At 38.6% G+C, this 25,741-nt stretch overlaps 1 protein-coding gene across 1 annotated transcript in view; it reads left to right on the forward strand.

Annotated features, from left to right (window-relative positions):
* Positions 1 to 25,741, forward strand: part of BRAF (B-Raf proto-oncogene, serine/threonine kinase) — a 78,982-nt gene that overhangs the window by 45,391 nt on the left and 7,850 nt on the right. The window contains exons 8-20 of the mRNA XM_035888947.1: positions 2,906 to 3,012; positions 8,386 to 8,545; positions 10,122 to 10,158; positions 11,569 to 11,688; positions 14,395 to 14,531; positions 15,207 to 15,324; positions 16,037 to 16,121; positions 18,380 to 18,556; positions 20,061 to 20,107; positions 20,678 to 20,796; positions 21,557 to 21,688; positions 24,303 to 24,437; positions 25,308 to 25,461. Of these exons, the coding sequence (XP_035744840.1) occupies positions 2,906 to 3,012; positions 8,386 to 8,545; positions 10,122 to 10,158; positions 11,569 to 11,688; positions 14,395 to 14,531; positions 15,207 to 15,324; positions 16,037 to 16,121; positions 18,380 to 18,556; positions 20,061 to 20,107; positions 20,678 to 20,796; positions 21,557 to 21,688; positions 24,303 to 24,437; positions 25,308 to 25,461 (1,528 nt within the window). The remainder of the gene's footprint in view (positions 1 to 2,905; positions 3,013 to 8,385; positions 8,546 to 10,121; positions 10,159 to 11,568; positions 11,689 to 14,394; positions 14,532 to 15,206; positions 15,325 to 16,036; positions 16,122 to 18,379; positions 18,557 to 20,060; positions 20,108 to 20,677; positions 20,797 to 21,556; positions 21,689 to 24,302; positions 24,438 to 25,307; positions 25,462 to 25,741) is intronic.

Consider the following 25,741-nt stretch of genomic DNA (forward strand, 5'->3'; position numbering starts at 1 on the left):
TTAGAAACACTCAAAATACTGCTTTGCAACTCTCTTTATATTTTTGTAATCTGGCTTGTCATGCAAATATATCCACCTATGCTTAAGTTTAAAGAAGTGAATGTTTTCATTCACATGAATGATACAAATTAGTAATGAACCTAAGTTAAACATGTGCATAAGTGTCTGTAGAATTGGGACCTTACCTGTTAAACTGATTTCTTCTGCGTGGTAGCTTAGACCTGGTCTAAACTGGAAAGATTTTATACTTAAAATTAATACAAACCAAAACTATATCCTCACAAATTCTTTCAGTTTGTGTTATCAAACTACAATTTATTTACCACACCACTGTAAGATTGGTGTGAACAGATGCCAATTCCAGGTTCATAGTACTGCTTCAGTAGCTTTTCCACATACTCATTGCTTTAGTATCCTCCAGACCAGCTGTCTTCTTCCTATTTAGATGTTGGGATACATCAATATATCTGTTTACTGCAGATCCAGGTTTTGTAAAATTAGACTTCTAAAACTGACCACAGCCTCCATCCCCTGTATTTCCAACAAAGATTCTGGACCCTTTCTCTGTGAAGAGATAAGTGATCACGTTTAGAATATGTTCCCAGTAGCTAAAAGATCACTGACACCACCCAGCACTAGATAGTTGAACAAATCTCCAGGAAAGAGTAACTTAAGGATGTGTATCAAAGTCAAGACACCTGATGCAGATTTATTAAGAACACCACATACAAAAGCCTTCAGAAAAACATTCCTAGGACATGTGTGCTGCATGGAGATGGACTGAATTTGGCAGAGAGGCTCCCTTGGAATAGTGAGCATTGTGCCCAAACTAAAGCAGAAACACAGCTGGAAGCTACGCAGGCACCTATGGACTCTTAACTAGAAGAGAAATTCCCTGAACAGCCAAGACTTTGAAAGATCAAATATGATGCCTCCCAGGAAAATAGATTGACAGTCCTGCAGAGGGATCCTCATTTGGTAAGTACAAAGAGAGATGATGTTCTTGTTTGTACTGTTTGTGCAGTTTCAAGTAAATTTGGAAGTGCCTCTTCCAAGTAGTGGATGTTACCTTTATATCCCATAGATTTTGGTACAGCAGAGGGCAAGGCTGCTGCTGTAGTTCTTTAAGCTGAGCAGGCTCTGCCTTTCTCATGATACAGCTGAAATTATAACCAGGCTAGAACTATTAATCTGTGAAGAAGCTTGTTCATACCAACAAAACACCTGCGTATGCCAAAGGCACTGTATAGCCCCAATCCTAATATTGGTACATACTAAATTTTCTTACTTTTCAATTGCCTCTGCCTCACGTTTGTGCTTTCTTACCAGCTTATGAGAATACAACAGGATGGATTATCTTAATGTATGCACTACTTCGGGCAGTCTTAGTTTTGTGAAGTAAAAACTGAAAGGACAAACTGAGACCAAAGCTGGTAACGCCTTAAGGTTTTTAACTTCACATATATAAAGTTGAGGTCAAGGAGCTTTTCTTAAGTGTCACATCTGTAAATGTTTGTGGTTGCAGGAGCTATAAAAGGTTTCTAGCTTTCTACTTTCTGCTTTTTTGCCTTGCTGTATACTTCATTGTTAACCCAAAAGAAAGAAGGCATACGTGATGCCTACAAAATACTGTTTATTTTGGAAATGGTTTATGATTGTCAGCTGGTGTTCACAAGTAGTATGCGTGTTACAAAGTCATGCAATTTTCACCCAAGCATCTGTGTTTGTAGTATTTCTTTTCCGGAAGCAGCTTGGATGCTATTGTATGAGCATATAGCACTGTCCATACCTTTCTCCAGTTGTCCTTTTGCCTTTCTTTAATAATACTTATCTGCTTTTTAAAGACATAATTGTGGAAATATTAATCTCTGTTTAAAAACAAAAAAGCTGGCCTTTTCTATAAAAACATATACTTACCCACGGTTTTGTTAAAGGGTACTGCTACAATATGGGACAACAGTTCAACTGGAATAAAAAAAAAAAAAGTCTGACGTTTGAGGTTATCTTGTCTGAGAAGAGAGTAAGGGATTGAAATTTGAGAGCTGGGCAATGGGATTGAAAATACAAGGAGCTAGTGCTTTATTAACACTTACTAGTTTAATAATTGTTCCTTTGATTTCTCTGTTCTCCTAGCACCTTGCGTGGCACAGCCCACAGAGGAAGGGATGTTACTAATCCTTTGATAAACCTGAGGAAAGAGAAGGCAAACATCCTTCTTCATCTTCAGCCTTGTGAAGGGATTCCAGCAGCAGGCAAAGTGCCCAAAGAAAGGAAGAGGTTGTGTTGCAAGACAAGCTCAAGAGCAAAGGCGTGTGTGGCATGCTGAGAAATTGTCAAGGGATCAAATGGAGAATTTGGAGAGAGAAAGGGACAAAAAGGAAAAGACCATTGGACATGATGCAAAAGCTGCTAAACATGCTGGAGAACTTTGTTTCGCTTTGCTCATGTGTAACATCCTAAAGCAATCCAGTCCTGTAGCCTTTCATTCTTCCAACTGTAAGTCATAGGCAGTCCCTCCAGGCGTTCCACCCCAATATAAGGGAGCACGCATGGTCCCACTTGCACATTTCTGAGCCCCTTTATAAAAATGTGTCCAGCCTCCACATTAGGTCTTTTGTCCCATTTTAGTTCTTTCAGTTTGCACTATCCTGTTGTGCCAAAGCACTCATTTTAGTTATAATCTGCACTTAACTGGAAGGAATCCTTAAAAGTGTAGGTCTCCCTAATAATAGCCATTGGTAATAAAATTGAAGTATGCAAACTGTATATAATACATTGTATTCATTTCATTCATTGCCCTGTCATAAAGTTTCTTCTGTACCTTTGCTCGTAAAATAACGAGCACAGAATTTCAGTGAACCCAGTTCCCTGGATCTTAAAGATATATGAAAAGGGAAGATACTAGCCATTCAAAATATTCCAAAGTTGTCTTTTTCCACTTCCAATTATTCTCTCAGATGTCGTGATGTTGGGCAAAGCTCAGCAAACTCATGAAGCTGATATTATGGCAGGGTAAGTAACCTGTGGAGTGAGTGGTAAGGGGGTGTGCATGGGCAGACTTTGAATAGCGCAGAGGCAGGTTGGACTCAATAGAAACTGAAAGCGTCTGCTTTGCTTGAGGCAGAACACTGCTGTTAAGCAGGTTGGCAACATCTTGGCTCTTTGAAAAACAGCATTTCACAACGTGCTTAATCTTCTACATTTGACGAAGAAAGGGGAACTGTCTGGTGCACCATTCTTGGAAGCTTGCCACTCCCTGCCTTAGAGCAGGCTTCAGCCTGTGATTAAACACCTCTGCTTTCCTTTCTGTCTTCCAAATGTTCACTGATCATTCTGCCTCAGACGAGGATATTTAAATGTCTAGAAAAGCTTCTGAAAAGCCGAGGAAACAAAGACACAGTCTTACAATATCGTATTTAGTACTACACCGTTTAGATCCCCACATGTTTAGGTGAGCAAAAGCTTTGTGGTTTATTGCATAAAACAACAATGAACTTTTCCCCTAAAAATTCTGGCACTGGACTTTTCCAGATCACTCCATGTAAATGGTAGCAAACTTCCTATAATATCCAACTTGATATGCATTGTTGCTGAGCAGAAAAGGCCTGGTATCACTATCTTTAAAAAATAATCTTTAGTCTGTACAACAGGTGGGGGAAACCTCTTGCTGCCCAAAACTTTATTTGCAAAAACATGCTAGTGAACTGAAACCTGGTTTGGAGGACTAACGGCAACTGTGTGGGTTCTCTTGATAGCCCCTCGTATACGAAGCTATCAGAAATTTTAGGAAACCATTGCTAAGCTTTGATCTGGGCCCAAAGGCCAGTATAAATGCACACCGTTGTGATAATCCTGGCAGTTGTTTTTCACCTACAAGCCAACATGGATGAAAACAAGTTATCACGGTATAGAAAAATGCACTAATCCATATGAAGTTATGACTGTTACCGACCTGTCCCATGGTGCTTTTAGACTGCCTTCATAGGATGCTGTAGGATTGATCTTGTTAGCTTGTACCTGCAAACTTGTACTGCTGTCCTTTTCTCTAAATCAATGGGGTTATTGCAGAGGTGGGGAAAGAAAAAATTACTTCATTTTCTGGCAATATCTATGGAGTACCACAATAATTAAGTCAGAATATGTTTGGCCTCAAAAATTTAGTTTGCCTGCTTGCTAGTGTAGCTGAAATACCGTTGTATCCCAGATCCTTAGCAGTCCTTAGAAACTGCGTGAAAATGGAATTGCACCGTGTTCTTCATTAACAGCAATAACAAAAAACAAAGCCAATTGTACTCTGGTGTAAACAAACAAACAAAAAAGCCTTGATACACATTTTAGCTTGCAATAGGTTTGGCTTGGATATGAGTACGCAGTCTACCAGGTGAACAGCATGTACTACACTGAGCCCTGTGGCTAAACTGAGATGCACTTGTTCAGACTAGCAGGGGGAGAAGAAAAATCTCAGTCCAGCAGAGGTGCTGTCATTTAGAAAGGGAAGCAGCACACACCCTACAACTGGAGCTAGGTGAATGTGAATTTTCAGTTTAAGTACTTGCCTAACTACAGCAAAATAAAAATTGAAGCAAAAATCTTGAAGCCCAAACAAATCTCTTTTAAGAAAAATCTTTCCTGAGTAGACCAGCTCTTAAATATATGAAATTTATTTTAACTCACATTGGTGAGTTAAAGGAAATTAAGGAAAATCTGTATTAAAATCTTCTTTTGTATTTGTAAAGTGAACTAACTTGTATCATTGCAAGTTCTAAGATCGGGTGGGGGTACTGTATATGATTTTATAAAATTGTTTATTTACATATAACATAGCATGTGTGGGCACTTTTCTGAGTTACCTTCCTCTTTCCCGTGGATCCAATTCTGTGGAATAGTAAATCTGTGGACATGTTGGCACTTGCTGTGATTGACAAAGAGTAAAAATCTACATCTGTCTGCAATTAGTCTTGTCTCCTGACAAAACCTCTTTCTGTGAAAGAACAACGTGCTTATCCCAGATATGTGGTCCAAGGAAAAAGCATGTTCTGTCATCCTGCCAGGAAAGATTATAACATATTAAATCGAGATTTGACAACTCTATCAGCTTGTTGCCTGGGAAGCTGAGAATTATTTGTTAAAGGAATACCCATGTTTAAGAGACTGGAATAAAGTGTACAAGATGAGGTGGAATAACCTCTCTAATATGTCAGACTATTGACCTTCTTATTTGTAGAAGGTCCTCTCTAGCTATCAAGCTGGCTGTTAACTGCTCGCAAAGTTCGCAGGAGCAACAGAAACTCGGATCCTGGTGTTTAAGCTGCCACTCCTTTAAGCCTCAGCCTGCTATACACGTATGCCACAGTAAACAGGTCTCTGCAGCAGTTGTGTTCTGGTCCTCTTCATTTTTTATTTTCTTTTTTTTTGGCACTATGTTTGTGTAGCCTACAGAATTAGTTTTGTAACTCACCTGGAATAGACAACGTCACCCTTTTCCAAATGATGATGGCTGGTCCTTTGTGCTCCAGTGTCCCTTCTACCCTCCTGGAGTAATTAAAATTTAGGAATACTGTAAGAACAGGCTTTTGGTAGCGAAGAGGATGGCTGCATTCTTTGTGGTGACGTTTTTGCTTGATCAAGATCTTGAGGCAGATCAGGATACAGCTTTTGCCCCAGAGAGGCTGGTGGTAATCTCTTCTGAGCTTGTGATCTCAGTAGGCCATCCTGGCTAGCAACCTGCTTGTGTCTTTCTCTTCACTAGTTACCTTTTTCAAGCAAAATTCCCGTTTAGCAAAAGTTACGTACCTTTTTGTAAGTGTCCTGAGGACACCCATTAATGAAATCCTGACTGTATAGATAGAGCACAGGGCTAACTGCTTATGAGATTCCCACCTCTAGGTTCTTTGGTGTCTCAAGCCCAGAGATCCTCTGAAGAATGGTTTAGAGACTCCAAAAAAGAGAGTTCTTTATCAGCCTGTAATTGTTTTCTAAAGATCTGAACTTCCCCCAGTTAGAATTTAGTGAGTGGAAAAAGCTATTCCAATTGTTTTCAAATATGGTGTGACATAGCATGCTATCTGTGCTAGCAACATGATGGGCACGATGACCTGTGACCAGAAATACAGAAGTATTTAGCAGATGACCATTTATGACTCAAAGGAGGATGTCACTGAAACAATATTTCTGCAATTTGGTTTTCTCTCCCTTGGCTTACTCATGATCACAGAAAATCCGATTGCTTCTGTTCTCGTCATGTGGCAGGGCTCAAATGCCATCTCACAGTCACTCCTAGTGCGATGGTCTGGTGTTTGGTGTTACACATTTCCCTCAATTTCATTATTCCTGAGACCTCTCAGGAAGTTTGAGCAAGAGTTAGCTATCCCAACAATGACAGCACTGGCCTGGCTGAGACACTTTCCAGGCTTTTGTCCTGAAATCTTTCTGTGCAGCATCTGACATGCTTGCCTTAACATGAAAATGCAGTGCCTTAGAATGTCAATCAAGTCCTGCACTTGTATCTGTGCAGCGTCCCATCTCCTCGTGTGGGTTCTAGTTGCACGATTTCCTTACAAAAACATTCAGGAGTTCAGAACTTCCTCATCTACAATAGAAGAGATTTTACCCAAAGGCATTGTTAGCAGTGAAGGAAAACTCTAGCTTATGCATATGTACATCAACTGCTTTTAAAAATATTTCTGAAATTCTGAGCATCTTCTGAAATGCTGTTCCAGGCCCTTTCTCTGATTTATCTATTGGCAGCTTCAGTGCATTGCTTCTCAGTATCTTCCCGATATTTATATTCTGTCATGTGAGAATCGGTAACTGTTTTTAAAGAAAGTTAAGCAGGGTTAAACCTGTTACCTATTCTTCCCCTGCCCCACTTCCCAAACATAATCCAAGTATTTTATTACAACACCTACTAGACTGTTAGTGGAAGGAATTCGCAAGCGCTCTGTTTTGCCATTCTCAGTTGTGAGACTGTTCGCCAGGAAGGAAAAGATGACAGGTCCTGAGGATACAGATAGCCCTGAGTTCTGGGATCAGTGCCAAACTGCATAAACTCTTAAATGAAAGGTAGGGTAATAGTCTTTAAAGCAGACCCATTTCTGAAAAAATTTCAGGAGATCTTGTTGAAAATGTTAGTTGCCCCTGAAGATCTTTGGAGAGGCCAAGGAGCGTGTGCTTACAGGAGGCGACACCAGGACCTATTGCTGCTATATGCTGCAGTATGGTTTATTCCTGAAGCTTCTCCCCTTGGGCATTGCCTTTGTGGGCATGGTAACTAACCCATGAGTAACTGAATGGCCGGAGGACTCTACTCCTCGCTTAGGAGTTGAATTTGCTGTAAGTTCTAAATGCCTTGTTGTCAGATACCATGTATATTTTAACAGAAACTTTTCTTTGACGAAGGTGGCAAATGTTTCTCATTGACCTTTTGCCTTATATCCATTAAATTGAATCATTAGACTTAACAGTGACTGACCTTGACTTGAGTTGAGTAAGAGATAAATGCCAATTTATTGTACTTTAACAAAATAAATGGATAACCAAAGAAGTGACATTCTGCCTTGGTACAAAGGAAAATGCAAGTGTTTAGATGTTTTGTCTTTTATATATCTTATTCATGATACCATAAATTAAAGACTTTATCTACATTTATGGTTGGCAGCATTTGTATTTCTTCAGAAAACTTGTCTGCATAGTCTGAACGCTTATCTTTCAAGTCAAATCTATTGCATTGCCTAACTAGCACTGTAAATAACGTCTGAAATGTTGCACTATTCAAAATTATTTCTTAAATCTTGAGGTTAAGAGGTGTTATATTTATTTTTAGTATCAGTAATTCTTATTACACTGGCCGGAATATTAATCAATTATGTTGAGTGACCAGTATGTAATTTTCAGTCTTTCTTCACTGAACAGTAATCCTATCCATACATTTGTTTTGTGACATCTTCTGACTGTAATGTTGATGTGAGATGTTAAGCATTTTTAGTTCTCAATGGGTTGCCGTTAAAAAGGGTGTATTGCATTAACTCTGAAGTGAGGAAGCTGCAGAGTATCTTACTATCTGCAGTGCATGTTGGGCTACATGAACTTTTCAGTTCAGGGTTTATTATTACTAGTTCAGTATGGTATGGTAGGATTTTTTGTTTTGTTTTAGCTCAGAACACATTCACAGCCATGTAATTAGGTAGTTTGTGCAGCAGAGAGCTGTTGCAATTGATCATAGGGGAGTAGAGATTGTTCGTTATAAATTGGTTTTGTGCAGGCCTTTAGATCAGTTTTTTTAATGTATATATTATTATAGTTGAAAAGGACTTACCACACCCACTATGCAGTATTTGAAGCCATTTGTAGACCTAAATCCTCTTTTTCCTTGACTTTGTTTCTCAGACCACCAATTCTCCCTAGTCCTTCTCCTTCAAAATCCATTCCAATCCCACAGCCCCTCCGACCAGCAGATGAAGACCATCGGAATCAATTTGGGCAACGTGACCGATCCTCTTCAGCTCCCAACGTTCACATCAATACAATCGAGCCAGTCAATATTGATGTAAGTATTAATAACGTTTGAATCAGGAATAGTAGAACTGATATTTCCCTTATGAATATCAGTGCATTAAATTTATCACGTGTACTGTGTTTCTAAGCTAATCCTTCGTGGACTTTCAGAATCTTCATAGATACTATGTGAGATATTTTTGCTACTGAGAGCTGTAAGAATGCAAATGACCTGTTCTCCAAAAGCAGAAACTGCCTTTTGACAGTCCTATCCTTTCATTTTCAAAGAAACATTGTACCAGAAACCACTGCTCTTTTTTCTGTTGTTAGTCCCAAGGCTCGTGCTGCTGGCTGTATCACAGGGTTAAGAATATGAAAGCTAGTAACCACTCTTGCAAACCATTATGTGTGTCAAACATATTTCTTTATATGCAAGATAGGGTTTTTTTTAGTATTTGTAATTCAGGTAGTATTTCTGGCATTGAAGAAAGTTAAATTATTGTAGCAAGATGGGTTCAGATTTACTGAATTAAGATTTCAAGAGCCCAGTATATATATTGTTCTGTGCGTTCTTTTGGAGTGTTGAGAAACTGTGACGCTTAACTTGTTCTCAACATTTTTGAAACTTCTGGGTGCTGAATCATAAATAATAATAGTGGTTGATACTAGGTATAAGGCCAGCTAGGGCCTTTCAAAACATTGGTCACAACCTCCTATTTCTAATTTTGCTAACGTATGCAGCTTGTCTGCTCTCTAGAAATCAGTCATTTGTTAGGTGAGCAGTCTTGAAGTCTGCCTGGACACTGAAGCACAAAATCTGTTTTGCATGTGAGCCGAGTGAAAGGTGTAAAATGAGTTGAGTATTAAGAGTGTGGCTGCGTAGACATTTGCATCTGATATATGGCAGTGGTGCAGCTGAGAGGCTGGAACAGTGCTTTTGGCAGCAGTGCAGGTGTATAAAGGAATAAAATAATTGTGAAACCAAAAAAAAAAAAGCTTGGTGATAAAAATGGACATACAGAGGGAAACTGCTAGAATTTTCTAACTTTCTTCTGTTTAGAAAATCCTTAGTGCAGTTTGCTTTTAGTCTGGGTATGTTGTCAGTTCACAGTGGATTGCAAGTGAAGGAAGCCTTTTGCAGTTAGCAATTTCTGAGAAGAACGGAGTGCACCTGGCTATGCAAACGAGGTGCTTTATTACAAGACAAAATGAAGCAGAACTCATTTGACTGATGTACCTCAGTACAGGAAATTGGTGTCCCAGCTGCTGATATGACAGTTCAAATACTTTGTGCCACAAACACTATGAACGTTTGGTTCGCTACGTCTTCGTGCATTTTGGCCAACTGTGTGTTTAAATCAATATTTTCATGTCAGCATCTATTTTGGGTGGTGTACATTTCTCTTTACTACTGAGAGATGCTATTTTAAAGCAACTAACTTTGAAAAGTTTAGTAATTGTTATAAATAGTTCATTGGAGTCGCTGCTTTTGGTAAGCCAGGGTAGGAAACAACTTTTATTTTGTGGACAACATCTGAGGTTATTGATTTTCAATTGGATCAATTTCAATTGATTCTGGAATGTAAATGATAATACTGAAATTAAACATATTTTTTAATTATTTATAGGACTTGATTAGAGACCAGGGTTTACGAGGAGAAGGAGGTAAGTAGTGTTTAAACTAGCTACTGTGCTATATTTGATTACACAACCGCTCTGTCCCTTCCCTTTACTCTACTTCCTTCCACAAAACACAGGCACAAAGGAAAATATGACTAGAACAAAAAATTAATTTGCATTTGCTTGTCCATGAACTTAATATTTGTCTGACAGAGGTTTGAGTCATTTGCTGGTCATTCTGGGAGTGGGGGAGACGGAAGGAGAAAAAGTTTTGAAGTGGTATCTAGTTTTTTAGTTTTAAAATTTTCTTGCACTGTCAGTTTTTTGCTCTCACACGCACACACTCATTCACTCACACGGCTGCACACAGATACGCTACAACTTCCCAACTCTCAAAGATTTTTATGCCTGTTGTTACCTTTCCACCCATGGAAACAACGGGGGTTTTCATTGAAAACCATCAACGTGGTAGATGGACCTTCCATACAAACTGCTGCATCCTAAAGCAGCATGAAATACTCCAGTTCTTCTCCCCCTCTACCCCTGCTGAAGATGCTGCTTTGCTGTACTGCATGCCTGTGCTACTCTTGGAACCAGGTGGTTAGGACCTTATGCTAAAGCCGGGTCTTTCTATGTTCCTTTCAGTAACACACAGCCCTAATTCACAGTTAAGTCAGAACTAGTGCCAGAAGATTAATTTTTCTTCATATGTTATGCACGGGCCTGTTAAGTCATTTCTCCCACTGGCTGCCAAGGTCCTGAAAGGGCTTCTTGTGTGCTGTATTTATTCCTATGAATATAATAATATAGAAATAATAGAAATAAACAGCAATTAGGGCAGGCATATGACAGTTTTTCCAACTCCAAATCATTAACACAGTCATCTCCTACTAATTATAACTTGCTTCAGGTATTAGTAAAGTCTGAATTACCTTAGTGCACTTTGTCCTGATCTCTGAGGTTTTGTATTGTGGGCTGTCACTGACTTTGTTTCTCCCATCCAAATCTGGTAGTTGGTAGGATGGTACCTACCTACTGCGGTGTCTTTGATGGAGTTGTTTTTCCTTATGCCAGCAATAGTACACTTTTTAAAAAGAAATACCCTTTAATCCTGCCAGCCTACTAATTTAAAGTTGCCAATTTTAGCTATTTTTGTATGTGTTGATAGGTGTGGCTCTCCACAGTTTTGCCCATTTTGTCCAGCATTTAAATGTTGTGCTATCATGTTGGTTTTAACTTTTGGTCATAAACTGTCTGCTTGGCATCTGAAAGCAATTGGCTATTCCCAGTCCTGAAACAGTGTTATTAGTAATTGACTTTTTTTTTTTCCTTCAAAGTACAGAAGCAATCTATGAATAGGAGTCAAAGCATCCTAGTTATTTCCCATGACTTCTTTCATTTCTTCTATGTGTCTGTCTTTCTGTCTCTGCCTGCCCGTCTCTTTCTCTCTAACAGCCCCTTTGAACCAACTGATGCGCTGTCTTCGGAAATACCAATCCCGGACTCCCAGTCCCCTCCTTCATTCTGTCCCCAGTGAAATAGTGTTTGATTTTGAGCCTGGCCCAGTGTTCAGAGGTAGTTGGGCTCTTCTTTCTTGTTTTCACCCAAACAAAATAAGTAAAACCACAGATGCTGTTTGTGCCTCACCCTCACACCGTGTGTATGTAAGTGTGTGAGTTTATCAAAACACCTCTGTTTTTTGCTTGGCCTGGCTGGAATGCTTTGAATGTGCTTTTCACACATACTCACTTTCACCTTTACACGCTTGAAAATGACTGTAAATAAAGTCTGACTTAAATCTTCAAAAGCAAGGAATTTCATAGTTGAGGTTTTTATGTGGACCTTAATATAGTTGTTCTAAACAAAGGTCCTTGGATTGCATTGCAGTGATTTTAAAGACATAGTGACATCCTTAACTTAGAATTTCCTTGACTGTTCAGTTTAAGTCAGTTCAGTGCTTTAACAGTTTTCTATATTTAATATTCTTTGTTTTGAAAAGTATTCTAGGAAATCAATGTGAATTACAAACATTTCCATTGATATCTTGTTAGGTCTCAAGCTTTTCAAGTAATGTGTCGTCTCAACTTTCAACAAATACTTCATTTTGAGAATGCGCTATTGATACCACATTGGGGCCCTAGAAGGGTTAGACCATGTAGTTTTTATTCAGTTAGTAAATTTCCAGTGAAACAGTATTTGTTTGTGCCCTGTACCTTGTAAAATAAGACTCTTCCATTTTCACGTCATTGACTCTGGGGGTAATTCAGGCCTCAAGCTGTCAATGGATCTGTTGTATCGCACAAAATCCCAAAAAACTCTGGGATTTCATATTCTGGAGAAACCAACTAGTGAGTAACAGCATGAAATGTAAATATTTGTGTCTATATGTATATATGTAGAAATGGGTAGTTTAGTGCATGTAGTGTGGTTTTCAAATGCTACCATCTTGGCTGTTTCAAAGACTTCTGTTTCAGAATATATCAAGAGCAGTTCACCTTACAAACTTGTAAAGTTCTTCCAGAAGTCTTTGTAAGAAGACAGGTGTTCCCAACAAGCAAACTGGCCACAGAATGGAATACATTGTATACAGCTTCAGAGCTCAAGCTAATGACTTAAGTCCAACATTATCTGAAGTATTCTACTCTAATAACTAGGAAAACAGGCCACCTGGTATTATTATGAAGAGATTAACTGTAATGTCCTACCACGTGTTGTAAGCATTTTTGGTGAAGGGTGAATATTGTGCTAGTGTTTCTGTATCGTGGTATTAAAATTTAAATAGGAGACTTTAGTTACCTCTAAAGAAAATGCATTCTAGTAGACCTTTGCTATTACAGAGGAAGTCTGTAACCCAGTAAACTTTTGAAAAATTTCTAGTGTTCTGGGAACATAATACATTGGATTCCATATACGTGTGATTTCAGATAAATAATATAATAAATATATGAAAGTATAGTGACCATAACATGAATATGAACAAAAGTCCATCCTTCAGGTCACTGGCTTCCAGCTGCTTGTAAATGTAGTTAGGATGCCCAGTTTGCATCATTGTTGCTTTAGCACGTGGGACAAAGTTTATGGGTGCTGTGTCCCATTTTTGATGTGTTGGTATGTCATTATTTTGTGCTTCCACTTCTAAATGTATGGATTTTCGCTCAGTGAGGACAGGCCGTGATGGATATATGTAGCCTGATAAATTAGCACACACTGAGTGACTGAACTTGAGCAACAGTTTTAAAAGTCATTAAGTCAATTTTTGAACTCAAGTTGGCATTAGGAGACACTTTTTTTTGGTAAGAAGGGGGCTTCTGAAGGAATACGAGGAGGAGTTTTGTCTTCTGCCACTTCCCAGAACACTGATGTGAGAGAAGGCGTTAGAATGTTGGCGGTCTTGTACAATGACATACATTGCTTAGCAGAGCAGCATGAATTTAATTAACAGTTGACCCTATTTTATGTCCTTTGCATTGGGAGGGTCAGCATAACCTTGTTACGAATAATTATGGTGTATTTTAAAAAGCAGTGTCTAGTTGAAGTGCTCTATTTGTAAAGAGCCATTGGGGTCTCTGAAACACAGCTCAGTTAGTGACTATGCAGTTAGATCCTGCATAGATTTGTTGGGATAAGATATAGGCTACAGATGTACTGTTCTTTTTGTATTTAATAGAATATACTTCAAATAGCTAACTAAAGTATGTGTTCTTCTTTAATTCTTTCAACAGCCCAATATTTACTTTTAAATAAGAGCTCTCTGCTAACAGATAGCTTTAAAACAGCCAAATGGTTTTCAGGTGGCAATTGGAGACTCAACTGAGAACATTTCAATTTTTTGCATTTAGTCTATTTTGATCCCAAAGTACAGTATTTCAGCTATTTATTGGGTCCCTAAAAGGTTAGCTACAAGAAATCCGAGAGGTAGCTGCTGCTAACTAAAGTGCTACTACTTTTCTTCTCAAAGAAACTGGTGGAATTTAAAAATACATTTAATTTTTTTTTTTTTCTCTTTAAAGAGACGTTGTCCTTCCGATAATTCATGAACAAGACACTGGGGACTATCCGGTATACAGGGATGTTTGCTATAGACTTGTCTCTTCCTGATACCTAAGACTTGAGCACTAATCTAATATTAGGACAATATTCCTAGTATATGTTTGTTCCCTCTTAACATTTACATTGATGTTTGGAGATACTGCATCTCAAACACAATTCTTGCACCTAATATCAATACATTCTTGTAAGCTGGCTTCTTATAGATAAAATTATCCTGTTTCTGAAATTTAGGTTCAACTGCAGGTTTGTCTGCAACACCTCCTGCCTCTTTGCCTGGGTCGCTCACCAATGTGAAAGCGTTACAGAAATCACCAGGACCCCAACGGGAAAGGAAGTCATCCTCATCCTCAGAAGACAGAAATAGAATGGTAAGGGAAAGATAAGCTATTTTCATTTGTAGCAAAGAAAATACTACACAACCGTGTTCCTCTCATTTTTCTTTCATGACAGCCTCCTCAGTTATTTTGAAGATGAATATTGTAATGATCAAGGACTTTAAACCAATAAATAATGGAATATTGAAATTGTGGGACTGATATATAGATCATTTAAATAATTGACTATACTTACTTTTATTCCATTGCACCCAAATGCCTTGGTGTGCTTCATGTTATAATGCCAGTTTCCCTTCAAATAACAGCTTAAGTTTTCCCACAATGATTCATGAACTTTGAAAGTTCTCTAGTGATTCTCAGATGTAACAATACATAAAAAGTCTGCGTTTTTTTAATTCACAATTTAGCATTATGATTGAGTAAGAATTGAAAAATAAATAAGACTTTCTTTTTGGTAAGAGTTTCTTAGTATTTACTGGTTTTAACACTGCCAGAAATCTGTGGCAAATATTTCATGCCAGGAAATTATTTAGTATACCTGTGTGCTGAGGTTTTGTGTATGGCTGGCTTGAAAAGTCAAGTGCAGTATCTGAAAAAGAAAGTTCTTTTAGGACTTTAATGATATGAAATCTTCAGCAAAGGAGCTGCTTTTCACAGACACTAATGCACTGCTTTCTTCCTTTTTATTGTTTATGCATATGTTCAAAGAAAACCCTTGGTCGACGGGATTCAAGTGATGATTGGGAGATACCAGATGGACAGATCACAGTTGGACAAAGGATAGGATCTGGGTCATTTGGAACAGTCTACAAAGGAAAGTGGCATGGTATGTGGCTGTCATGGCAAACAGTTATTCTCAAGCAAGGAACATTGCCTGCTGGGAGTCACCCAGCTGGAAAGCACCTTCACAGAGAAGTACCTGAGGATTCTGGTGAACACCGAGTTGAACATGAGCCAGCAGTGTGCCCATGCTGCGAAGAAGGGTAATAGTATCCTGGAGTGCATTAGGCAGAACATTGACAGCAGGTCAAGGGAGGTGAACCTTCCCCTCAACACTGGTGAGGCCACACCTGGAGTGCTGGGTCCAGTTCTGGGCTCCTCAATACAAGAGGGACATGGACATACCAAGGAGAGTCCACTGAAGGGCCATAAAGATGATTTTTAAATTAATAAGTAGTGTGCTAAATAGGTAATGTTAGTCTTCAAACTGTTTAGAAATTCAACTTTTGCATGTTCTTCTGAATTTAAGTAATTATTAGGGTGAAGATGAAACATAGTTACTAGAAAGGCTGAAGTATCTTGATGAATGGGGATTTCAAATGTGTATTTGGAAAGCTTTGACTTGGCTAGATTTTCTCAGGGTAAAATAAGGACAGCGTTTATACATTTTACAGAATATTTACTTATTTTAATATTGTAGTGGTTTATTTCACGAAAGCTAGAAAATAGGTATCTCAATATCTCTGGTGCTCTGTATAGCATTTTCTCAATAGAGGAATATGTATCAATGGCACTTACTAAAAATTGCTATTTTAAAGGTGATGTGGCAGTGAAAATGTTGAATGTTACGGCACCCACACCTCAACAGTTACAGGCTTTCAAAAATGAAGTAGGAGTGCTCAGGTAAGAATATTTTTAATGGCATAAAATAATGTGTGTAGATTTATGCTTCATTAATCGTTGAATTTTAGATTTCCATTAGAACACACTGGTCTTATTCCTCCATGATAGTACTTCAGGCAGAAAGTACAGCTTGCCATTTTAAAATATTTTTTTGTATCCACTGCTAGTTCTTCCTTCCCCTGTATGTGTTTGTCTGTACACCTATGTCATGAATATGTATGTCCAAACACTCAAGACAGGACCAGTTTTTGCTGTTGTACTACCCCAGGGCACAGTCAAGCCTAAGTGTGGACTGTAGGCCTGCCTTTCCTCTAATCCATGTTTTGAGATTGAAGGAGAGCACGGCTAATTGTTGGGTTTGAGCGACAGCACTGCCCATATTAGTTTAATAGTTTCTGTTCAGTAGCATTGACTTCTCTTTGGGTTTTTTTTTTTAAATGTTTTTCTCATAAAGTCACTTCTTGATTTCCTTTTCTCATGTCTACTTCTTGTATTTTCTCAGAGGAAGTATTTGTCTTGGGTTCAGTTCTTTAAAAGAGGATCCATCAATATGATACAATAGAATATTTATTGGGGAAAACCATTGGCATCCCAGTACAATCTTGAGCAGTCTCAAGCATAATTCTGTTTTAAGAATCAAAATGGAAAGGAGGTTTTTGCTCTGGAAAACTGATGTGTTGAGCTGGGCCCCTGTGCTGGAGAAGCATCGCCAATAAGCTACACAATGAAAGGGGGATAGTCAGCCTTTTTCCCCAGGAAATGTTAGTTCTGAAAACTCGAGGCCCATAGTTGTGGAAGCAGAGGCTTTCTGAGATATGCTAATTTGGATATCTCTGCATATTTTGGACATACCTGCTCAGGAGAACTTAATGAAATAAAAAATCTTCTATTTCATACCTCGTCCAGATTTCTGCTGGCAGTCTCATAGCCGGACTCTAGCCTTTTTCTGTTGTTGATCGTTTCAGCACTTACAGTAAATAGTCACTTGTCCTATCCTTTGACCCAGACAAGCCAAATTTACCTGGTTGTGCCTTTTCCATTATGCTTCATCATAACTTCCTTAGCTTTGAGGTAGGATTTGCAAGAAACTGCTTATTTTTTTGTTCACTTGTCAGTTACTCTCTGCATTACTTGCCAAATCCTTGAACCTGAAAAAGGCACAGTCACATAGTATAGGACTGTCCTAGTCTGCATTGCTGAGAGGACAAAGGGGTTCACATTCTAGGCTGCTGTGCTAGTTTTTTAATATAAGAAAATGTAAAGATCTCTGTCATCTTCAGTAGCAGCACAGATTTAAGCAGCTACCACATGTTGCATCATCAGTGAGCTGCCTGCCTTCAATACTGAGCTGTGTTGGAAGAAGATTGCCTTTATTTTTCCTCAGCCCCTGGGAAAGCTAGGAAATACTCCAGAATTCCTAGGTGCCTCATCTTTGTAATGTCTCATTGGTATGTTTGGAGGTGTCTAGTTCTTCATGTCCATTTGATGACAATAAGAATGTGATTGACTTTTCCTGGAGGGTAAGGAGAATATTTCAGACTTCACAGTGTATCAGTAGATTCTTTCAGGCCTTGAATCTACTGTGATATCTACTGAGATAATCCTCTCTGCATTGTTCCTTGAGTTTTTCTGTCTGGAGTTGCTCCGCCTTTGAAATAGGTTTGATTTAATCTGGCCAAACCTATGATGAACTCCAGTGTCTCCCAGTGCTGTTTGGAAACAAGTTCATATCATAACTGTACTGCGGTACAGTTTTCATACCTGTTTCCATTTTTTCTTGTATGCTGGCTCCATAGAGAGTACAAAATTCTTGTCAAATAAAGCACAAATAAAAACTGAAGCCTTGTCAAGGAAGCGTGTGGATGGTTTCTGAACAAAAGGGGTGTCCTTAGTGGAAGCCTCTGAGACTGGAATTCCATTTTGGATGTCCCCCTTATGGGCAGCGACATCTCATAGCTGGACTGGGGTTACAGAAAAGCAGACCTGTGTACAAACCGTCACTGTCCCATGGGGACCTAGTGATAAAAGCGTCTGTGCTGGGTTGCTTGCAAAGGCAAGAGGAAGCAGTGCCAGGAAGAGGTGGGATACCAGCATAGCTATTCCATGTCATTATGATAAGAAAGGCTTACTGCTGGAATAATTCATTAAACTGAATCTAGCAAGAAGTTATGTTGTTATCTTAATAAAAGTTTAGATTGTCCCAACAACTTCTGTTAGGAGATCCACCTGATTTCCTCCTGATTTTTTTTTTTCAACAGGAAAACACGACATGTGAATATCCTACTTTTCATGGGTTATTCAACAAAACCCCAGTTGGCTATCGTTACACAATGGTGTGAGGGGTCCAGCTTGTATCACCATCTACACATCATTGAGACCAAATTTGAAATGATTAAACTAATTGATATTGCACGACAGACTGCACAAGGCATGGAGTAAGTATCGTATTACTTGTTTGCCAATGAGTGTTGGGGCAATGTTTACTTATCCCCTTCACACTCTGACTGACGTTGCCAAATAAGGCCAGCTATCTGCTCACTTTGCCAAGCCCAGGGTCCTGCCTTGATGATCAAAGCATTTGGTGAAGTGTTTATTATGTTGATAAATAAAATAGACTTTGTGTTCTTTTTTTTGGAACATAGGAAAATGCGGGTATCACCAAGGAAATACAGTCTTAGATAGTAGAATAAAGGTAATTACAGTGTAGTTAAATTTTCAGTCTTGTGAGCAAACGATTCTGTTCCAGGCTTTATGATCTTCACAGTGCAGATAGTCTTACGGTAGGAGGTAAAACATAGTTTAAAAAGAAACACCCTGTGAACGAAAGGACAGAATCCTGTAAGATAACACAGAAGGCAGACAGCCCTGTTAGCAAAATAATACATTTTTTTCCTTCTTTTCTTATAGTATTGTAGTTCTCTAAATAATAGATTTCAGCATTTGAAGAAAACATACCTATTTTGTTCTAAGGACTGTAAGTAATCCTTTCTCCCATAGAGAGCAATTGAGTGAGTTAGAATTTACAAAACTAGCTTAATATTGTGTGTCAAAATCAGAACACTGATGTAAGATCAGAGAAATCGCCCTCCAGCTGGAAAACAGCTATGATGATTGCAGTTAATTGTGCCATTTTTCTACTAAGTATTCTATTACATTTTCAGTCGAGAGGTGGGGAGGTGTTTGCAGCAACCAGCCTCAGCCTTCTGTTAGCCTGCTCATCTCCCCAGGCTCCCTCTGTAGGTAGTGGAGATGCAGAAGCTGTTTCATGAGCATGATTCAAAGCAGAGATGTAAATTGGGGCTTTTCCAGCAGGTTTGTGCCAATCTCATTGACTAAACAAAGAGCCATGGGAGACTAGTTGCCTAATTTAGGCTCTATCTGTGCTGTGGGGCAAGTACTCTCCTCTCTGTTCCCTGCAATCTATTTATTCAGTCTTCAGTCAGGGGATCTTTTTTCGAGTCCCATACTAAAAAGCAGTCAGCGTACTTGAGTACACACTGAGACTGAGAAGCATATTTAGCTCCTGCAATTTAGAAATACCTCACCTAAAGCTGTGACTAGCCCGCAAAGTGTCCTGACAGTCACCCTTAAGGCTGGGAGGCAGAACCTTCAGCACTGAATAGCATGTCAAAAACTACTGAAGTTCTTTTATTTTTATTCTGATTATTGAGTTAGAATCGAAAAGCAGAACTTGGTGCATAATTGTTACTCCATTCTTGAGTAGCATTAGGTTTGAGCTGGAAATCTAAGCTTTATTTTATTTTTGCTTTTTTTCCTGTGATTGTTGCAGGAACTGTCATGGGTAACTGAGGTTTTACTACCCTGATAAATATGTGTAGGTTGAATACCTGCAGAATCTGTGTTTCTGTAATACAGTGAATTGTGAGTTGTTGTTTAGTGAAATATTTAACCCGCCTAATTGATGATGTTTCTTTTCAGTTATTTGCATGCCAAGTCAATCATCCACAGAGACCTCAAGAGTAATAGTATCCTTTCCCAGAGATGTGATTTTGGAACATGACAGCATTCCTGGGGGTTTTTTTCTGCCAGAAATGAACTTACTGATGTGAAAAACTGTTCATGTGTGAATATTTGCTGAATTGCAATTTCGTTGAGAAGGGGTGATAGCACTAGTAGCAAAGTAAGGAATACTAATCTATTGATGTGATTGCAATAACATAGCAAGTTTTGTTGTGGTTAGCCAAAGATTTTTGCATAATTTGTTTTCTACATGTAATGAAAGATTGCGCCAGTTCATTCATGGAATATTTTCAGCTTTTCTCACACTTGGCATTTCAAGAAAGTACTTGGCATTTCAAGAAAGCCACCTGGGCCACGGTCTGTTCAGCACTGGCCCAGTCGTTATTTATGTAACCCTTAAGTACCATAATCCACCACGCTGGCTGCTTAGAACCTGCATTATACGAAAACCTTCTTCAGTGGTGGTGGATGGTTAAAACTGTTAAGTCTGATGTTGCAAATCTGTGGCTGTTTATTGTTATTGTAGGAAAGGACCAGTATCGCTTGTTTGTTTTCCCTTAACATTTCCCCCATAGATATTTTTCTTCATGAAGACCTCACAGTAAAAATAGGTGATTTTGGTCTGGCTACAGTGAAATCACGATGGAGTGGATCCCATCAGTTTGAACAGCTGTCTGGATCTATTCTATGGATGGTAAGCAAGGGTAAAGTGGTGTGTTTGTTTCAAAAAATTAAATTGCCTTTGGCCAAAGTTTCTAAGACTATCCCTCCTAAGCTGGAAAAGACAAGCAGTAATGAAGTACTAAATAAATGCTTTCCAAGTTCTTCTTTAAGCACATGTTTTCCACTAGTCAGCAAAAAAACTTTAGTGTCTTCATCCCTTATTCTGAGGTTTAAATTGAAAAAAAAAATGGTGGCTAAGGAAAAAGGGTATGGTTAATCCAGGGTTGAGGGGAAGTTAAGAAAAGCCATGGAAAACATTCTTCAAAGGAGCAAAGGAACTAGCTCAGACAAAAGTAAGATGCTCCTAAGTTTTAAGGGTTCAGGCATGGTTACTCTCAAGAGGTTGTACAACTTGCTTAAGTCTTAATAAGACATACAGTTACAACCTCCTGTGCAACTCCACTCTCACCTTTTCTCCATGAAAATACTGAAGGCTTTGTTAGTTGACGTTCTTCTCAGTGTTGGACTTCTAGTTTCAAAATAGTTTCGCAGCCCAGACAAGGTCATTTTGTTCTGTTGTAGAGGAATAAAAGGATCACTGAGCTAAAATGAACCAATGGATTTTGAGATTCATGTCAACATCCACTCTATATTAAGATCTGGTAACATCTGAAGGCAAGAGTGGGCCTTGCACCTCTTATACTCTGGACAAGTCCATGTTTTGTTCCTAGTATGTGAGGTGCAGTCCAATGTGGTAAAATAAAAACTAATTCTTTCCTTTTATGGTACAGGCACCAGAAGTTATTAGGATGCAAGATAAAAACCCATATAGCTTTCAGTCGGATGTGTATGCGTTTGGGATTGTTCTTTATGAATTGATGACTGGACAGTTACCCTACTCAAACATCAACAACAGGGACCAGGTAAGGGAAGGGAAGGGATTGACTTCAGTCAGCTGTGGCCTGGAACAGGGATGGATTCAGCCTTATGAAATGCACATTCTGATGTTTTGTGTGTTTGTGTTTCTGATTCTGATGTTATGAGATTATGTTTCTATGTTTTCTAGACGAGCCTCAGCCACGTAGTGGCAATTTACTTCTCTTGAGGTATTTTTTTGTTCTCTTTTACTTTAAGTATAGATTTTCAGCTTCTGAGCTGGTTGCCAGGATACTTATTAGGGAGAGAACAGGTTACTTAATAGTAATCTAGTTTAGAATAGTTCTGCAAAGGCAAAATGATCCTCCGTATGTTCAGTTATTCCTCTCCCCCCGTTTGCACTGAATAATAGTTCAGCAGCAGGATTGACAAAATGGAACAGCAATCATCTCGCCAAATGTTTTATATTCATTTCAATCTTGAGAAATGCATGCACCATCTAATTGAATTTCAGGATATCAGCATTTCTCAAATCCTGCTTGATGGAGTATATAAGACTTTCCAGAGTGTGTGAATCCTGTAAGAAGATTACTTAATTGTGAACAAATATTCCTTAAGTCTAATGATACTACACGTCTGTAATATATCTCCACAGGATAGGCACATTTGTGAAGGCATATCTGATTCATTATTTCCCTGTCTAATCTGAAAATAGTATCTATGCATCAAGATCTTTGGTGTAAACTATTCCATGTCTGGGCGGTGATATATTTATGTTGTATCTGTGACCGCATCCCTTGTTTTTTCACTGTCAGTACTTGAGAATTGCAACCATAGCAACGTGCATCTGTGAATGCCATTTTATAAGGCTGCTTCCATATTTGTGAGAACACTTCATCCCAATTCATCAAATTTGGAGTGACACTTTTTTTTTTGCGTTTTGAAAGAAGGGAAATGTCCAGATAACTAGCTGGATGGATAAAGCCTTCTAAAAGCAGTATTTGGGCAACTGTTTTGGTTTTATCTTTTGAGATTTGAAATGAACCCGGTGTTGTCGGTGCTCACAATTGAGCACAGAAACAAATTTTACATTGCAAGTGAAGCCAACATATAAAAGGTGATCTAATGTCTTGAGTTTTGTCACTCCCAGTCTATATCGTCTGAAAAGACGTAGATATTGCTCGCTCTGTGTTGGTGCATCTACATCAGCTACTGTTACATAATTAAGAATCTTGGTGAGCAAAGCATCGTTCTTGTTACACCTCAGAGCCTTTCTCTCGCCTTAACAGATTTTTCTAGACAGGCTGAGACTGTTCTTGTAGTGATATTCTCTTTTCTCTAGTTAAAACAAAAGTTTAATCCCTGTATTATTTGTAAAGGTAGTATTGGAAACATAAATAATAATGAATTTTAAATAATTTCAATGTAAGTAGTGTAATTATTTCGAAAAGAGTCACTTCTAGATGATGATAAGTCTCATTGCAGCAGAGGTAAGGGATGGGGTAGACAAGTCTTTACTATGAAATGCTGCTCTGGCACATGGGGATTTCTAAAGAAACCATATGGGAGTTTTATACTCCTTGATGCCAACACAGATGCGACTGAATCGGAAAGTTGAAAAAGGACCAGGATTGTGTTAGTATAAATAACATGTATAGCATGGTAGAGAGGTGGGGTTTTTCTGTTGGGTTTTTTTTGCCAGTGTTAAGATACGGCATAGTTACACTTCGTTAAATATGAGGTATGATACACCTGCTGGGTCTGGCTGAGCGTTCAGAAAAGGTAGTGATTATCTGCGGCAGCGTGAATGGATCTTTGATTAGCTAGTTTGAAAGGGCTTTTTAGTGTCAGCGCAACTGCAGTACTCAAACCACATTGCGTTTGACCTTAGCTTGACATGATGATGTTTGATGGGGTTTTTTATATCCGAGAGAACATTAACCGTATTTATGCTTTACTTTCCTGCTTTCAATTAGTTTACTTTGTTTTATGCTTCAGTTTTATCCTTAGGTGAAATATAAGCCTTCCATGTTAAAGGAATTACTGTAAAAATACAAAGCCTGTCTGTCTCCTCTTCTACAGAGGAGAGGCAGTTTCTCTTTTGTGGTTTGTTTTGAGGGGTGGGAAGGTGGTCAGATGTCAACAATAAGCTTTTGTGGTAGAAAAGTATATGAAGGAATTTATTCTCGAAGGGTTAGGGGTTTTAATATTTGAAGTCCATGTGTTTCTTAAAATACCTTTCCATGTGAACTTGCTGTTGACTTATATTATAAAACAGAGTATTTACTTTTACAGTATATTTATTTTTAGGCATCTGTTCCTGCCACAGACTTGCTTATTCTTGGTTTTGTAACAGTTTTTGACACTGAAGAACCATTCCTTAGATGGTCGTTGCTATAAATGGTAACCATTTACTAGTGTTCAAGTTTCACAGAAATTGCTCTTAGGAGGAGGAGGAAAAATCTAATTTTTTCACTGTACTGAATAGGCTAGCAAGCATTACTCTCAGAAACTTGGCAATTTCAATTCCAGACAATGTTTCCTGGAGCAGAAAACTTGCTGCTGGGACTAAAATGGTCCGGCAAAATGTTCATCTTTTGTTACTGTTTGTTTTATGGACTCATCTTCTTCCCCTTTCATCTTTTTTTGCCTTAAATAAAGATAATTTTTATGGTGGGACGAGGATACCTATCTCCAGACCTCAGTAAAGTACGGAGCAACTGTCCAAAAGCTATGAAGAGACTAATGGCAGAATGCTTAAAAAAGAAAAGAGATGAGAGACCCCTTTTTCCACAGGTGAGAAATGTTCCTCTTTAATTCTCAGCAGACTTTACAATTCAAATACTAAAAATAAAGATCAGTTGTGAACTCACTGGCCAGTTGAAAATTTTTTTGATGAGTGCTATAGCATGACTTCATAAGAGTAGTGGTTCAGTACCTGGTTAAGGCTGTTTAATTAGAAATGTTTATTTTCAATTCAAAAAGCAGGCATTAAAATGACTTGTGTAGTTGGAAAAGCATTTATATGTTGGAGAAAGTTTCAACTGGGAGACAGTGAAATTAATAATCACAGTTAGACACACAAGTGTCTAATGACTTGCTGTGTACATTCTCAGAAATCTTTATACCCCCCTCCTTGCTCTCCCCCAAGCTTTATGAAAGGAAACTGATAGTTTTGTCACAAAACTTGATTTATCATGCCTGCTGAGGTAGGTTTGGATTCTAAAAGCTTGTGGGGGAGAAACCTTTTTTGTTGTTGTTGTTTTGAATGTAACCAAAGCTTTTTCAAAAAATAAGGAGCTCCCCCTTCTGGATTTATGGTAAATGGTATTAAGCAAACTGCTGCTAAAGCTGGGTAGGTATACATACTAGTGCATAAACAAGGAGGCAAATAAAAGGCATCTATATATTCATTATGCTTACAGAGGGAAATCAGTGTGCCCTTTTAAAGGGGAAAATGAGACCGTTTCTTCCCAAGATGTCCTTTTCAGCTTTTTGAGGATATAAACATCAGAGCACAATGCAGTAATCTATTTTTTAAAAGCTTCTGTTTAAATTTGTATATAAATATTTTTGTGTAGCTAATTGATGTTCTACCTTTGGTTTTAAGAGACTGTTACAACTTTGGAACAACAGATTTGATCACTTATTTTCTACTTGTTTTAGATTCTTGCCTCCATTGAGCTTCTGGCCCGGTCGTTGCCAAAAATTCACCGCAGTGCATCTGAGCCCTCATTAAACCGGGCTGGCTTCCAGACAGAGGATTTTAGTCTATATGCTTGTGCTTCTCCAAAAACACCCATCCAAGCAGGGGGATACGGTGGGTTTCCAGTACACTGAAAAGAAATGTGAAAGCATGTGCCTGTGTGTCTGTGTGCTGGTGTGTTCCTGTGCGTGCAACACACGTGTGCGTTCTCAGTTCCTACCAGCCATGTTTTTAAGGTTTACTGAGGGAATGAAGGCTCACTTCCTAACATTGGGCATCGAATGTCCCAAGCACAAAGTCTGTGTTGGTAAGGAATGCCCTGGGAACAGCTGGCACAAGAAGAATTACAAAGTCACTTAAGAGAAATGGGAAAAGTCACTTCAAAACAAGCAAA

This window comes from Egretta garzetta, unplaced genomic scaffold (genome assembly GCF_000687185.1).
Source record: "Egretta garzetta isolate BGI_Z169 unplaced genomic scaffold, ASM68718v1 scaffold321, whole genome shotgun sequence".
Taxonomy (NCBI): domain Eukaryota; kingdom Metazoa; phylum Chordata; class Aves; order Pelecaniformes; family Ardeidae; genus Egretta; species Egretta garzetta.